The following is a 13108-nucleotide window of genomic DNA, read 5'->3' as shown; positions in this document are numbered from 1 at the left end:
AGAGACTGCTGGCTTTATTGGCTATGTCCTGGAAAAGATGAACTGATCCACCACACAATCACATGCTCTAAAATTTTCAACAGCAAAACAGACAATTTGTTTAAAATGATAATTGCCAGTGCTGGCAGGCTGTGGGCAAACAGGCTGCTCACACCCTGCTGGCAGATGAACTTGGCCATATACGTTACCATGCAACTCCACTTCTAGGACTATGGCTCACAAAAATAATTCGGACACACACAAAGACTTAACTACAACAACGTTCCTCACCACCTATTTTATAACAGGAAAACTGCAAACAACCAAAATAACCAAGCCTCTGCTGTTGAAAAAATAAACTGGTATGTTCACACAATGGAACACTTCGCAGCCATTAAAAAGTGCTTATAGGCATGTTGAATTTGAGTCCTCCATGGAATTATAAGTAAATGGCAGGATAACATATCCATGATACACACTTCAGTGGAAAAAACGTGGTTACTGTACATCATCCCAATTTTGTGAAACAGATAGGTGCGTGTACTTATTTGTATATACGCACTGATATCCACCAAAATGTTTACAGTGATTATCTACAAGGAGTAAATTTATAAATCATTCGTTTTTCCTTTTTTTCTAAATTTTTAAATTTTTATAGTTCACATGCATTACTTGTAAAAAAAAAAATTAAAGTTATCTTTTAAAACTATCTCTCTTTACCCCCTACCACCCACCTACCAGGGGGCCTGGTAAATCAGGTGGCAGCTTGTTTAGGCGGAAGGCCAGTGTTTCATTTATTACTTCAAAGAAAAAGTCTTATCCTAGTTAATGATTCTAGTTTCTGAAGCACTGGTTAAGGCTAGTCTTTGAGCTCTTTCTGAAGGGCACTATCTCTACTTCAAACCATATAGAACTAGAAAAGGGGCAAAGGGGCTCAGGCAGATTGGAACATTACTCCCAGCAAAGCTCCTCACAGATATCCATGAGCCCAGGGGAGCCCAGGGGAGCCCAGGGGAGCGTGGCTACTACAGCCTCTGCCCTCAGGCCTGAGCCAAACAGCACTGCTCTAGTGAGAGATGGGGCAGGCTCAGGCTCGAGACACCAACAGGCACTTTCCCTTTCCAGCAATATTGTACTTCCAAGGAAGATTCAAAGGGGGGAAAACTGCCTGGGAAACACTGATAATACCAAGGACCTGTGGTTCCCAAACTCTGACCACGCTTTAGAATTACTCCAAGGGCACACTAAGAAAGAAAACAGGAAAAGCCAGACTCCTGGGTCTTACCCTGGCTCTACTGTATTAGAATTGTGTGGGTTGGACCAAGAAATTTTTTTTGTTTAACTTCTCAAGTGACTCCGGAGCAGACAACCCACACACCAGTGTTCAGCGATCATTTAACAACTGCTGGCTGGAAGGAATTGAGAAATACCTTCTCCATCTGACTTCAATTAGATAAGCACCAAAGTCAGGTCAAAAAATGAATAGCCTCCAAAATGACTCAGATTACACTACCTTTTGCTGTTTGAACAAATCTCACCACTGAGCAGCTCATCTTTTTCCTTCACTAAATCCTCCTCTTCTAAGTTATAGTCCATTCTCTTCTACATGGTCCTCAGTGGACCATGGAAACAGATCATCTCTGTTAAAATGTGTGATTACAATGGAAGATGGAAATGCACTGTGACAAAAGAAACACAGAACCCTCCTGTGTAGCCAGCCATGAAGCCACAGAGCATCATTCTGAGCTGGGTCACCTGGGGGCAGCTGGGCACACGGACCTCAGCAAGCACTCCGTCAAAGGTCCACTTGGGTTCACCCTTATCATCACACATCTAGCCCAGTGTTCTGGGCAAGATCTCCTTATTTTTCGTGAACTTGTTTCTTGAGGAGAAAAAGTCAAATGCTTCCCAGGGATATTTTCAGATGGCGTTTCGTGCTGTGATTAAACAGAATCATGAGATCTCAATGTTTTCTACTCAGTGGGTTTCTTCTGGACCTTTGGTGAGAAGACTCTGCCTTTCCAGAGGTATTCACTAATGCCTCGGCCCCTCAATGGCATGGAGTCACTGATTTTCTAACACCCATATTCCTATTTAGTCACAAAGAGTTAAAATCCTTTTCCTATTGTGATAGTTTTAAAACACAATCCCCAAATTCTTTGATACTCCTCTCACCCAGAAGTGGGGTTCTCAACATTGTTAATGTACCAAAAGCCACTGAACTGCACACTTAAAATTGTGAATTATGTTATGTGAATTTTGCCTCACTAAAAACAGTGAAACTCAACATCTCCTTCTTTTGAATCTGGGCTCTGTGCCTGCTTGACCTGTAGAATATGGTAGAAGTGATGCTGTGCTGATTTCTGGGCCCAGGCTTAAGAAACTGACAGCTGCTTCCATTTTCTCTCTTCTAGGACACTCACTCTTAGAACCCAGCCACCAAACAGTGAGGATGTATAGGCAGTCTTTGCACTGGTTATCTAAGAGAGCAACTGAGGTCCCCAGGCCAGAGGCCCCGCTTAGCTCCCAGCCGACGGCCAGCACCACCTTACCAGCCATGTGAGGGAGCCATCTTGAATGTGGGTTCTCCAGCCCCCGTAGAGCTGCCTCAGACAAAGCCGTGTGAAGCAGAGACAAGTTCCCCTCGCCAAGCCCTGCCTGAACTGCAGACATGTGAGCAACACAAATGCCTGCAGGTGTTTAAGCAACTAAGTTTTGTGTTGGTTTGTTATGCAGCAACAGATAACTGGCACTTTCACATAATAAAGAAAGAATGGCTGGTGAAAAACGGCTTCAGAAAATTCTCCCTCTTGGTACCATAAATCACAGTAGATTCTGACAAGCATAATCTTTAGCACCGAAGAATTCATCCTTGCGTGTTCTTCACAACTCAACTGAGTCACAATCTTTCTAACATGTTCACTCAAAACTACACCACAGAGTGAAAAAGAAAGCATCTGACTTTCTCGCTAAGAAATTTTTTAAAAAGGTGGGAAAAAAGGCAAGAAAGCTTCAGGGTATAGAATCTTATAAGCTATCAAATAAAAACTACGAAAGCTCTCAAGGCATCTTCTTAGAAAAAGCAACTTGAGATGTCTTTCATACAACCCTCCTGCTATGCCCCAAGCATCAAGGAGCCTCAACTCTGTTCTCTCCTTACCTCCAGCCTCTCAGGTGGGGGCTCATTCTGCAGGATCCTCAAAGCTTTCGCAGCAGCATCGTGTTTCGCAGCCTGTCTCGTCTTTCCTTTCCCATTAAATTGTTGTCCTCCCACAGAAAGTTCAACTTGATAAAGTAAAGGTGGTACTGGAAATGGGTAAAAGTACCTAAAAACAAAAGGGGGTTAGGAAAATTATAGTCTCAGATTGATAAGTTACCCATACAGTCTCTGGCAAATTCCAGGTATTTCCTTCATCATGGGTCCTAGATCACATCAGTGTTTACTTGCCAATAATGACTCCTCATCACTATATCCAGAGACTTCATAAGTTTACACTGGATTAGCACTGCCACACAGTATGAGCAAATACTGTTTAGCAAGTATTTATCAAACTTATTTCCACAAAATACACTGGCTTACAAATTACCTGAGTTCAATTTATAACGCTAACTCATATTTACAAAAACTAAAATGAATTGAGGCTTTCGCTGAGACAGAAAACTTAACTTGCTCTACTTTCTTGTATCACACTTGCGTATCTCCGGAAAAGGCTGGGAATTTTTAAACAGAAGCCTTTTAGAAAGGACCCTCATTTCTGGAAATCCCAACAGCCTATAGTCTAGCAGAGGCTGGTTTCCTTCATTTCAGAGTTTGTATTTTTAAAACTTGCTTTGCTCTTCCCCAAATAGGGCAGGGAAATGAAGACTTCCATTTTGATCATCAGTCTATCCACTACTGCCTTATGACTGTGAACAGGAGGTTTTTAACACATGGCATTTTCAGGTTTCAATTAATATTTTACTGCACCTGTATGCCAAGGCTACTTACAAAGCCCATTAAGTTCAAAAGTCAAAAAGTACCCAACAAGTAATAATCAGGAAATCTCTGAATGCTGAGAATCCACAGTCCTGTGGGAATCATGCTCAAATACGGCTCAGTGACACAAAGCAGTTACAATGGCGATCCTTAACCAGACTGCTTGGGGGCACAAGCCATACTGCTAGGGAGGAATATGCTCAGGCCCCTTCCACAGACAGGAGTCAAAAGAGCACTAAAACACAGTTCCAAAGACACCAACACAATTCAGACTAACATCAACACTTGGCACGCCCAAAGAAGACCAAATCACTTTGCGCTCAACAATCCATAGATTTTATTATTCTATGTAAAAGATCAGACACATTTTCACCTGTATTTAAAACAAACACACACATACCTTGGGGGATAAGCACCTCCTCTCATGTTGTAGTTATAGGTGGACTGCATCCGAGAGTAAGGGTCAACAGGCTTATACATTGGTTTTTTTCCAAGTTTCATGCACAGTGCATTTAGCTCTACAGTAGGGGTTACGCTTTCTGCAACACAGAATCAACACAAAGAATCGTTTTTTTTCTGACATGCGAATAATGGTCACCAAAATCAAAAATAATAGCATGCTTTCTACTCATTGGATTCATGACGCATTTCACAAAAGGGTCTAGATACTTCACTGCTAGACATCAGGTCAGGAAATCCAAGAATCTGCTGTGATTTCTAGATACTAATACACAGCACAAAATATATCGTAAGGGCTATTAGAGGGAGGAACAACTTAACACAAGAAGTTATCAGGGAAAGCCATACATTTCAACTGTCAGAAATAAGTTCCAACACATATCAAACTCAATGATTAAAAAATCCATGTGACTGTCTAAATCATTTTATTGTTTGCGAATACCTAACCAATACAACTTTGGTTGTACTGACTTACTGGGTGTTCACTTAAACTTAAAAGTATGTTTGTACACACTATTTCACAGAACAATGCACTTATTAAGTACTAACTGGATGCAAAGCATTTATTAAGTACTAACTTAGCACAGCACCTCACTGTGCTAAGCTTGAAGGACACAATTCTTGCCCCAGAGGAGTTCAAAGAACACAAAACACACTCCGGGAACTACAATAGGATGTGTACTCTAAGGAAAGGTGCAGAGTCACTGAGGAGGAGGCAAGTAAACTCGATCTGGAGAAGTCAAATGAGACCTCCAAAATAGTCAGATATTTCCATTCTCGATATTTATAACGGGATTTGACCTGTGGTAATATTTGTTAGGAAAATGAGTTCTGTTTCCATATACAACAGGAGCAAATATATCTTGGGTTATCTCAGAATTATCAACTTTAGAAAATACACACTATTCATTTTCCAATTTTTTTTCTGTCAGTTCATCCAATTCATAAACCTTTAAAAGCCATTTAAAAAGAAAACCAGCCTGGAAAGATTAATGTCAGTGTATAATCACATTTTAAAACAACACTTTCATATCAAACACAGAACAACACTAGCAATGGCAAAGTTCAATTTAAGCGCACACAAAAATCCACTTTAAAATGCCTTTTTAGAGTGTATGTAGAGGAAAATAAAAATGACTTGATTCTATACTATATAACTGGTTCGAATAAATTTAGTGCGTGAATCAAATTTATAAGAGTATCTTCGGGCTTGCAAAACCAGAGGGTCACATGAGTAACCAATCTCTCTTCCTAACATCAGAATTACATTTTTTACATAATTCATATAGTTGCATTTTCTGAATCATTTTAAAAGCAGCTCTGACCCATAAAATTTATCTGTTGTAGAGAATGAATTTGAAGAAAGAATACCACGAAGAAATCAAAAGCACAAGAAAGGTGTGACCGAGTTCTTCCCGGATTCATTCCTGTGTACAAAGGGCCTGGGGTGACTTCATGTACTTGAGGGGTACCTCTGCTAAAACAGCCACTCCTCCTCACAGTCGCCAGGTCAGTGGTTCCCACCTGTCACCAGACACTCTGCTTTTTTAGAATTGTCCCAGCATGGGTCCCTTGTTTGAAGAGATATTGTCTACTGATCTGTACTTAAGTAATAAATATTTAAGTTACTTTCTCATTCTTTTTAATGATAAGGAGACACATAACTGACAATCAGGGTTTCTGATCAACACATTATAATTGATATTACCATACTGACTTGAAGTGATTCTAGCTAAAACCTACATTCTTGGCAATCTGTAAAACATTATCAAGGGAAAAAAAATGTATTTTCATTAAGCTTTTCTGAAATCTTAGAAATCGTTTGGCGACACCCCCCACCGCCCATGACCACTTCTCCAGATCAGTCAGGAGTCGAGGGACCACACACTGGGAACCACTGCTTTAGAATGAGGTTAAGGATTCTGAAAAGATAAGCATTTGCCACTGGTAGTGCAGAATCTGTGCTTTCAAAACCAACAAGTTAGTTAAGAAAGAATCATATACACAGGCTAAAAGGGTACCTCTAGACACACTTTTGAAAGGAACCTGTCTTGGCCCACGCATAATACCTGGATTCCTTCCTTCGCTACGAAAAGGGCGGACTATAGGTTTAGGAAATTTTGTTCCTTCCAAAGCTTTGGCAGCAGCTGTGTGTTGGGCTTTTTTAATACTAGTTCCTTCAGCTTCCCAGTGCTGATCTCCAAGTGTTAGCTGTACAGTAAACACCTACAAATGAAAATGGTGAGCTCTCAATTCACGAAACCTGATGTTGACTGTAATATGTCACTTGGACCTGGAACATTTTTTAAGGTCATGATTTAAAAGGCCAGGTTATTCAATTACCATTATCTTGGTAATTTATCCCTTTAGCCCCCTTTCTGCTGTTTTTATAAACACAAAAAGATATATATGTATCATTGACTAACACTGCACAGAACTTCATGAAAAAACTATGCTTTGTAAGATGGGGGTACGTACAGAGGTTAAAAAATGTTTTCTTATACATTAAAATCTTAGACACTGATTATTTGGAAGCCATCCAAAAAGAAACTGTCTTCCAACTACTTCTCATGGAAGAATTTAGCAAACATGTTTTAGACACACAGTAGTATCTCATAGAAATTAAGACAATATTTGTTTTGATGTTGTAATGTGTTTTTGGACTCTTGTCTGGAAACACAACCCCATTAGGACAACAACTTGAACAAATTTGGGAATGTCAGGTTCTAAAATGTTGCCTTTTATTTTCCTAAGACTGCACTATTCAGACGCTGCCTCTACTTTCAGAAGAAAATCAGATCCACAGCAAGCAAAGATCTAAAGTCGTTTCTGAACTCAACTCTAAGGAGGCATCCAAAACAGCTTGGTAAAATACACAACACGTTCAAGGATTTCAATGGAATAGCACGAGGGGAGATCCCAGCCATGGGTATTTTTAATCAGCTCCCAAAGTGATTCTGATGCACTCCAAAGTTTGAGACTCACTACCTTTGGAGCTTTTATTTTTCTGATTTTCCTTATCATTGAATATCACTTTATTTCATTTACAAATAATTTACATGAGAAATGTTGATTTGAGTATGACTAGGTCATTTAAATTTGGTGCCTAAAGGGATGGGGGTGACTTGCCCTCATAGCTGATTTTTCTTGCAGGTCTTAACTTCAGGATTCCCTCAGTGCACAGCTTCCACTAAAGGTGAAAAATTGAAGCATCCTTCATCCCCCTTGAAACATTAGGGGTCTCCTATATTTATGCTGCAGTTTACAAGGTTACTCATTTAAGTACCATTAGCATGAACTCAAAACCCTGGCTGGCCTAAGAAGTCCAACAGCAGAAGCCTGCAATGCTGTGCAATCCGAGGTCATTTTCGTGATCCTTTCACAGAAAGACACTGAAGGGGAAAATGCTAAAAAACAAAAAAGAGTTAATTTCATGAACAGTCTTGCATTTCTCCAGGACCTTCCCCATCCGGTGTTGTTACCACTCTGCTGCCTTCTGTGTGGGGGGTTAGTAGAGAGGTTAGAATCTTGGTTTTGATAGAATAAAAAGTACACCAGATCTCTGACTTTTTAAATAGTCTAACAGTCATCTAGGAGGGAACAACTTTTCCTCTTTGAACAACTTGTAGGTAAAAAAAAAAAATGTGAAACGCAGTTATAGATTGAACACACAGTCAAATTATCTGAAGTACTAAAGTTCAAGTGAGAAAGTACATGTTTCAAAAAATACCAAGACAGTTAATAAAGGGAATCCCAAAGTTAAGGTCTGCAAAAAAAATCCTGTAGAAGAAATGGAACAGTTACAGAAAATGACTAATTGCCTTCCAAAACTAAAGAAACATTTCAAAAATAATTATGCTTTAGAATAATGTTAAAACTAGCTTCATGTGAGTGGGAAATTTCTGTTTTTTCTTAAATGCATAATTGCTTAATAATAATAGCTACCATTTCTCAAGCATTTACTAAAGTGCCGGCATTGTGTTCCACACTCTTAACATATATTCTCTAATTCTCACAATAGACCTATTTGGTAGGTATTATCATCCCATTTTACAGATGAGGAAACTGAGGTACAAAAAAAGTAGTAACTTGCCCAAGGTCACACAGCTAGTAAGAAGCTGGGATTCAAACCCAGATCTGTCTGACTCCAAAGGCAACCTCACCTAACTATGCTATGGTGCCTATTTATGACTGTGGTTGATGTTACTTTTCATCAAATGAAAAGAGAAACTTGATATCATTCAAGGCTTGATTGAGGTTGGCATGTCAAGAAAAATGAGGCATAAGGAGACAAATAACTCATCCTTAATTATATTATCTTACTGCAAGGCTACAATCAGAAATAGGAGGCCCAATTCCTTATCTCTCATACTATATCCTCTCATACTACAGCTGCAAAAGATAAAGCCAGATACGCAAACATTTAAGTTCCAAGATGTACATTAGCACAGATATCAAATAAGCTTAAAAGACTGAATTCCTGAATAACAAACAGCAAAAATTCAAATTACAGGTAGTCTTTCATTCTTTAAGACAAGGGGAATGTCAAGGATAACTGAAATCAGAGATAATCCAAAATACTCCCTTCGAGACTAATTTCTACCTCTCATCTTCAAACTGTTTCTCTAGATTGCTAACAAGTGGCAAAACTGATTTCCCATTCACCTCCCTCCCTGCCCAGTCTAAGATACATGTGCAAACAGCAGGAAAGGAGCCAGAGGGAAAGCAGCCAGGAGGCCCAGGGCCTGGAAAATTCATAGGAAATCTTTTACAAGTGTTTGGGAATTGTCTCTATTCAGAATCCTAAACAAACACACACTAAATGGAGTTTTAAAAGCCAAATATCCCAAAAAGAAGCTTATCTTTTTTTTGACCCATTCTGCAAGGATGAAAAAAGTGACTCGTCAAAAATCTATACTTTTGCAACTCTTTAAGACAACCTCAGCAGTCTGAAAATACGTATTCTGAATTACAGCACTACTTGCAACAGTATAAAAAGACAGAAAACATTCCTGTGGGTTATAAATGCACAAGCAGTATGGACAATATTTACCTTACAGTGAGCTGGACCTTGCTCATGCAAAAGCTTATACTCAGGCTGAATCTTGTTGAAACGGGCTAACTCATTCACAAGACACATTGGGGTTTTCTCTTTGGGGTGTGCCATGTTAGAAGGAACTGAAAAATAACGTAAGAGCATTGAAGTCAACTAGCAGTATATAAGACTGCTGCTCTCCCAGGGATATGAAAAAAGAGGGCAAACAAACTGAAGGTCTAAGGATTTAGACCAGCAGTGATGCAAAACTGCAAACCACACTGGGGGCACATGCCTGAAGACACAGCTGGGATCATTTCTGAACCAGGCGAAGCCATGTAACCTAGGAGAGGGTGTGTCTTCAAACGAGAAAATAGAAGTCAGAGGAATAACTAAACTACGGCCAGCAAGCAAGATTTGACATCAGATGGAGCACTGCTATCACAACCAACCAAGGGAATAACCAGGAGGTCTACTGAGCAGAGGCACACTGGTTACCACAACAGCTGTCAGCTGTACCCTGTTCATTATTTCACAAAACTCAACATGCCAATACCATATCTCAAACAATGGCTGTCGTTGTCCATACAGCTAACTTCTCATTCCTGGGTGTCCCTAAGTCTTATCTCCAGAGGCTGCTATCCTCAGACCTTATCTATTTCTGACAATTATATAAGTAAAATAAAATGGCCTTGGTGGGTGGGAGTTTTACAAAGTCAGTAGGATGTGGATATAAGAACACATTAGAAGAAAAAGCAATAAATTCTAGAGGACTGAAATAGTCTGTGCCATTTCCTTTTAAGATGGTCTCAAATGGCAAATTTGGGGGAAAGTGAATCTCTAGGGTACTATGACAAGTCAAGAATGCTATCTGGTGAGCCAGTTCCAAGAAGTCTAGAGGTAGCATGATAGAGGCCATGCAGCTGAGAGTGGGACAAGCTCACACTCTAAGAACAGATTTACAAAGTAAAGGGAACGAGAGGAGGAAGGAGGAAATGCAAGGGAAACTGTCAGGCATAGAGGATTGAAAGGAATTTGATATAAGGTGACTCTGGTATGGAGACACCCACGCTGACACTCCATTTAATTGGCTTTGCCACTTTGGGCAGGGGTTGGAGAGCAGAATATTGGTTTTAAGTTTTTTGCCCCCAGGTGTTTCAAGTCTTTTCTAATCAATGAGCACATTTAGTTCACTTTCATTTTTCTAATAATCAGACTTGATTGCTTCTGAACTTATTTCCTTTTAAAAAAATCTCTGCTTCTTTGTTCAATTTCGAATTGGTCCTATGATTTCTGAACTATCTCTGGAATCTCCTCAACTTAAACTTACTTGTTCAAAATAAAAATTAACAAATGCCAATGCACTCTTTTGCTTTCCAGTAAATCTGGCTGCCCCCCTGCTTGGGATAAAATCTTACAGACATACAGAAAGGGGGCTTACACAGCCAGAGTTCTTTGTCAGTTCTGGGAAATAATTTTAAAAGCAGAATTTTCCCATACAACAATGAATATCCAAAGTGGTACTGTTCTATTTTTTCTGCCAGCCACCACTTTATAACAGACTAGGCTTTATAGTTTAGTTTTCAATTCTCTTTCTTAAACTTTGAAATGGTCAGTCAACTCAGGCCTCCATCAACCCAATATACAATCAAGTGTTTCGTATCTGGGATAAAGAAGCGTGGGAGATAATACTTTCTTCTGCTTCTTGAAGGTAAATGTGAGAGCTCCCTACATCTGCAATCTCTTATCAGATCAGAAAACAGGCTAAGAAAACATTTTAAACAGAAGACACTTGGATTCATACGCTTACCTGCAGCTGCACTGGTGGATGTAATAGATGCAGAGGGTAAAGCAGAGTTTTGAATAGGTCTACCTGCATTTTCAGAGGGCAGAGAACTAGTAGTAGAAGGAATACTCATCAAAGGCTGTGAGAGAAGAGACTGGTTCTTGTTCAGTATTTGGCTCCCTGAGAGAGCAGCAGATGGGTTCTGAACTTGCACTTGAACTTGAGACATGGTCACTTTCAACAAAAGTGAACAACTGCAGGTAAACAGCTTTCAGTGCAGGTTAATTCAGTGCTATGAAGTCTAAAGTTCTACCTAAAAGTTGTAAGGGAAAGAAAATAAAAAGGTAAATTATAGAGGAGATATGTAATTGCCAATATTCAGTCAAACCTGGTGTCACCTACTCAAGTATGAAAATAGCCCCGTTTAGCATGTAGCTATGTTGATAGAAATGTGTTTCTCCTTGGTATACAGTAAAGTTTCTGCCCTTGTGACTTTTTTAGTGTTTTTAAATGACTTACAATACCCACATGCTCTGCATGTTCATTTTACAAAGAGAATCAGTAGGGTATCATAATACTTATTGTTGAATATTGAGAATTATAAACTACAGCTTATATTCAAAAATGCAAATTTAAAAATATGGAGAATTAAAAACATATTCCATACTGTATGGGATATGATAAAGGTTTCTGGTTTCAAAATTATACGAAGCTGAAAGCAAACTGGGTTTGTAACACCATTAATAGGTGACTGTAAATACTGCTTCCGCTTAAGGACCATGTGCTCAGATGGGCACCTTAGAGCTTTCCTTTAAGTTGACTGAAGAAAGAGGAATTTCTCACTCTGCTGTTTCTTTTTCCTTACGATAATAAAAGATCTATTTGTTTTCCTAAACGGTTTGTTTGAGATGGTCTCATTTAGTTATAGACCCCAAACAAGAAAACTGTTGCACCCACATCAATGCACACAATCCTGAGAAATTATCTGAACAGCAAAGAAAATTCTCCAGTGTTTGTACTATTAAAAGCAGAGGTGGAGAAGATGAAGAAGAGAGGAACAGATTACAGATTGGCAATTTTACTGGTGTGGGTGGGGTGGAGCCTGGGGAGCAGAGGAGACTGTTTAATTCATCTTCTAAGTTCCAAAGGCATTATTTCTAAATACACTTAAATTTCCTCAGGAGTCAAAAATAAGGACAGTTCTGTTCATTTTCATGGCCATCCTTCAAAAGCTGAAAATGTTTAAGCAAGTCAAAAGTACTCCAAAATAACCAATAGCAACAAAGAATAGAAAAAGCCAACAAAAGCAGAAAGCAGCAAACGAACAAACTAACAGAGTAATTGTTAATGTTTTAAAACGTCTCAGAATGATTTTTAACTAAAGCTAGACCTCTAGAAAGAGATGATGGACCAGAGCAATTAAGTTACTTGAGGAGTCCTGGCACATTCCCTCTCGCTGAGAGCAACAGGGACAGCAAAACTCAACAAAACAAAACAAAAAAACCCCTCAGCTGAAGTATCACTTGGAAAATAAGAGGCATAAACATTACCTTATTCAACAAAATTCCCCAATATTGCAGTCGTTCCTTGTTTGCTTTTGAAATCAGAACAAAATAACAGAGGAGACCCACTGAAGATCTAGATAATGGTCTTAGCAGACAAGCTGCCAAGGTTAAGAAATAAGTCCAGGATCGTTTAGGAGTCAGCTATGACCTTATTTCGCTGTTTTTATTTCCTTTAGCTGCCAAAATATAAATATCTCTCTCTCAATCTTCCCTCTCCTCCTCTATTCACTCCCTCCTTCTCCCTCACTTTCTAAACTCTGTCTTGAGAGCACTTTCCTATCAAAAAAAAAAAAAAATCGTAAGAAGTG

General features: G+C 39.3%; 1 protein-coding gene across 8 annotated transcripts in view; it reads right to left on the bottom strand.

The window, feature by feature from the left end:
- STAU1 (staufen double-stranded RNA binding protein 1) overlaps positions 1-13108 on the bottom strand; it is a 55529-nt gene that overhangs the window by 27410 nt on the left and 15011 nt on the right. For 3 of the 8 annotated variants that reach the window (XM_058562506.1, XM_058562507.1, XM_058562504.1), the window contains 2 exons: positions 4356-4494; positions 3140-3305 (listed from right to left, as the gene is read on the bottom strand). In XM_058562506.1, the coding sequence (XP_058418489.1) occupies positions 3140-3305; positions 4356-4456 (267 nt within the window). In that variant the 5' untranslated portion in view covers positions 4457-4494. Of the gene's footprint in view, positions 1-3139; positions 3306-4355; positions 4495-6483; positions 6641-9467; positions 9593-11259; positions 11549-13108 lie in introns of those variants that run through there. The other 5 variants (XM_058562500.1, XM_058562501.1, XM_058562502.1 and 2 more) reach the window with 3 other exon arrangements.

Source organism: Diceros bicornis, chromosome 19 (assembly GCF_020826845.1).
Source record: "Diceros bicornis minor isolate mBicDic1 chromosome 19, mDicBic1.mat.cur, whole genome shotgun sequence".
NCBI lineage: Eukaryota > Metazoa > Chordata > Mammalia > Perissodactyla > Rhinocerotidae > Diceros > Diceros bicornis.
The sequence above is the reverse complement of the archived record's forward strand: the minus strand, read 5'-3'. Positions and strand labels throughout refer to the sequence as shown.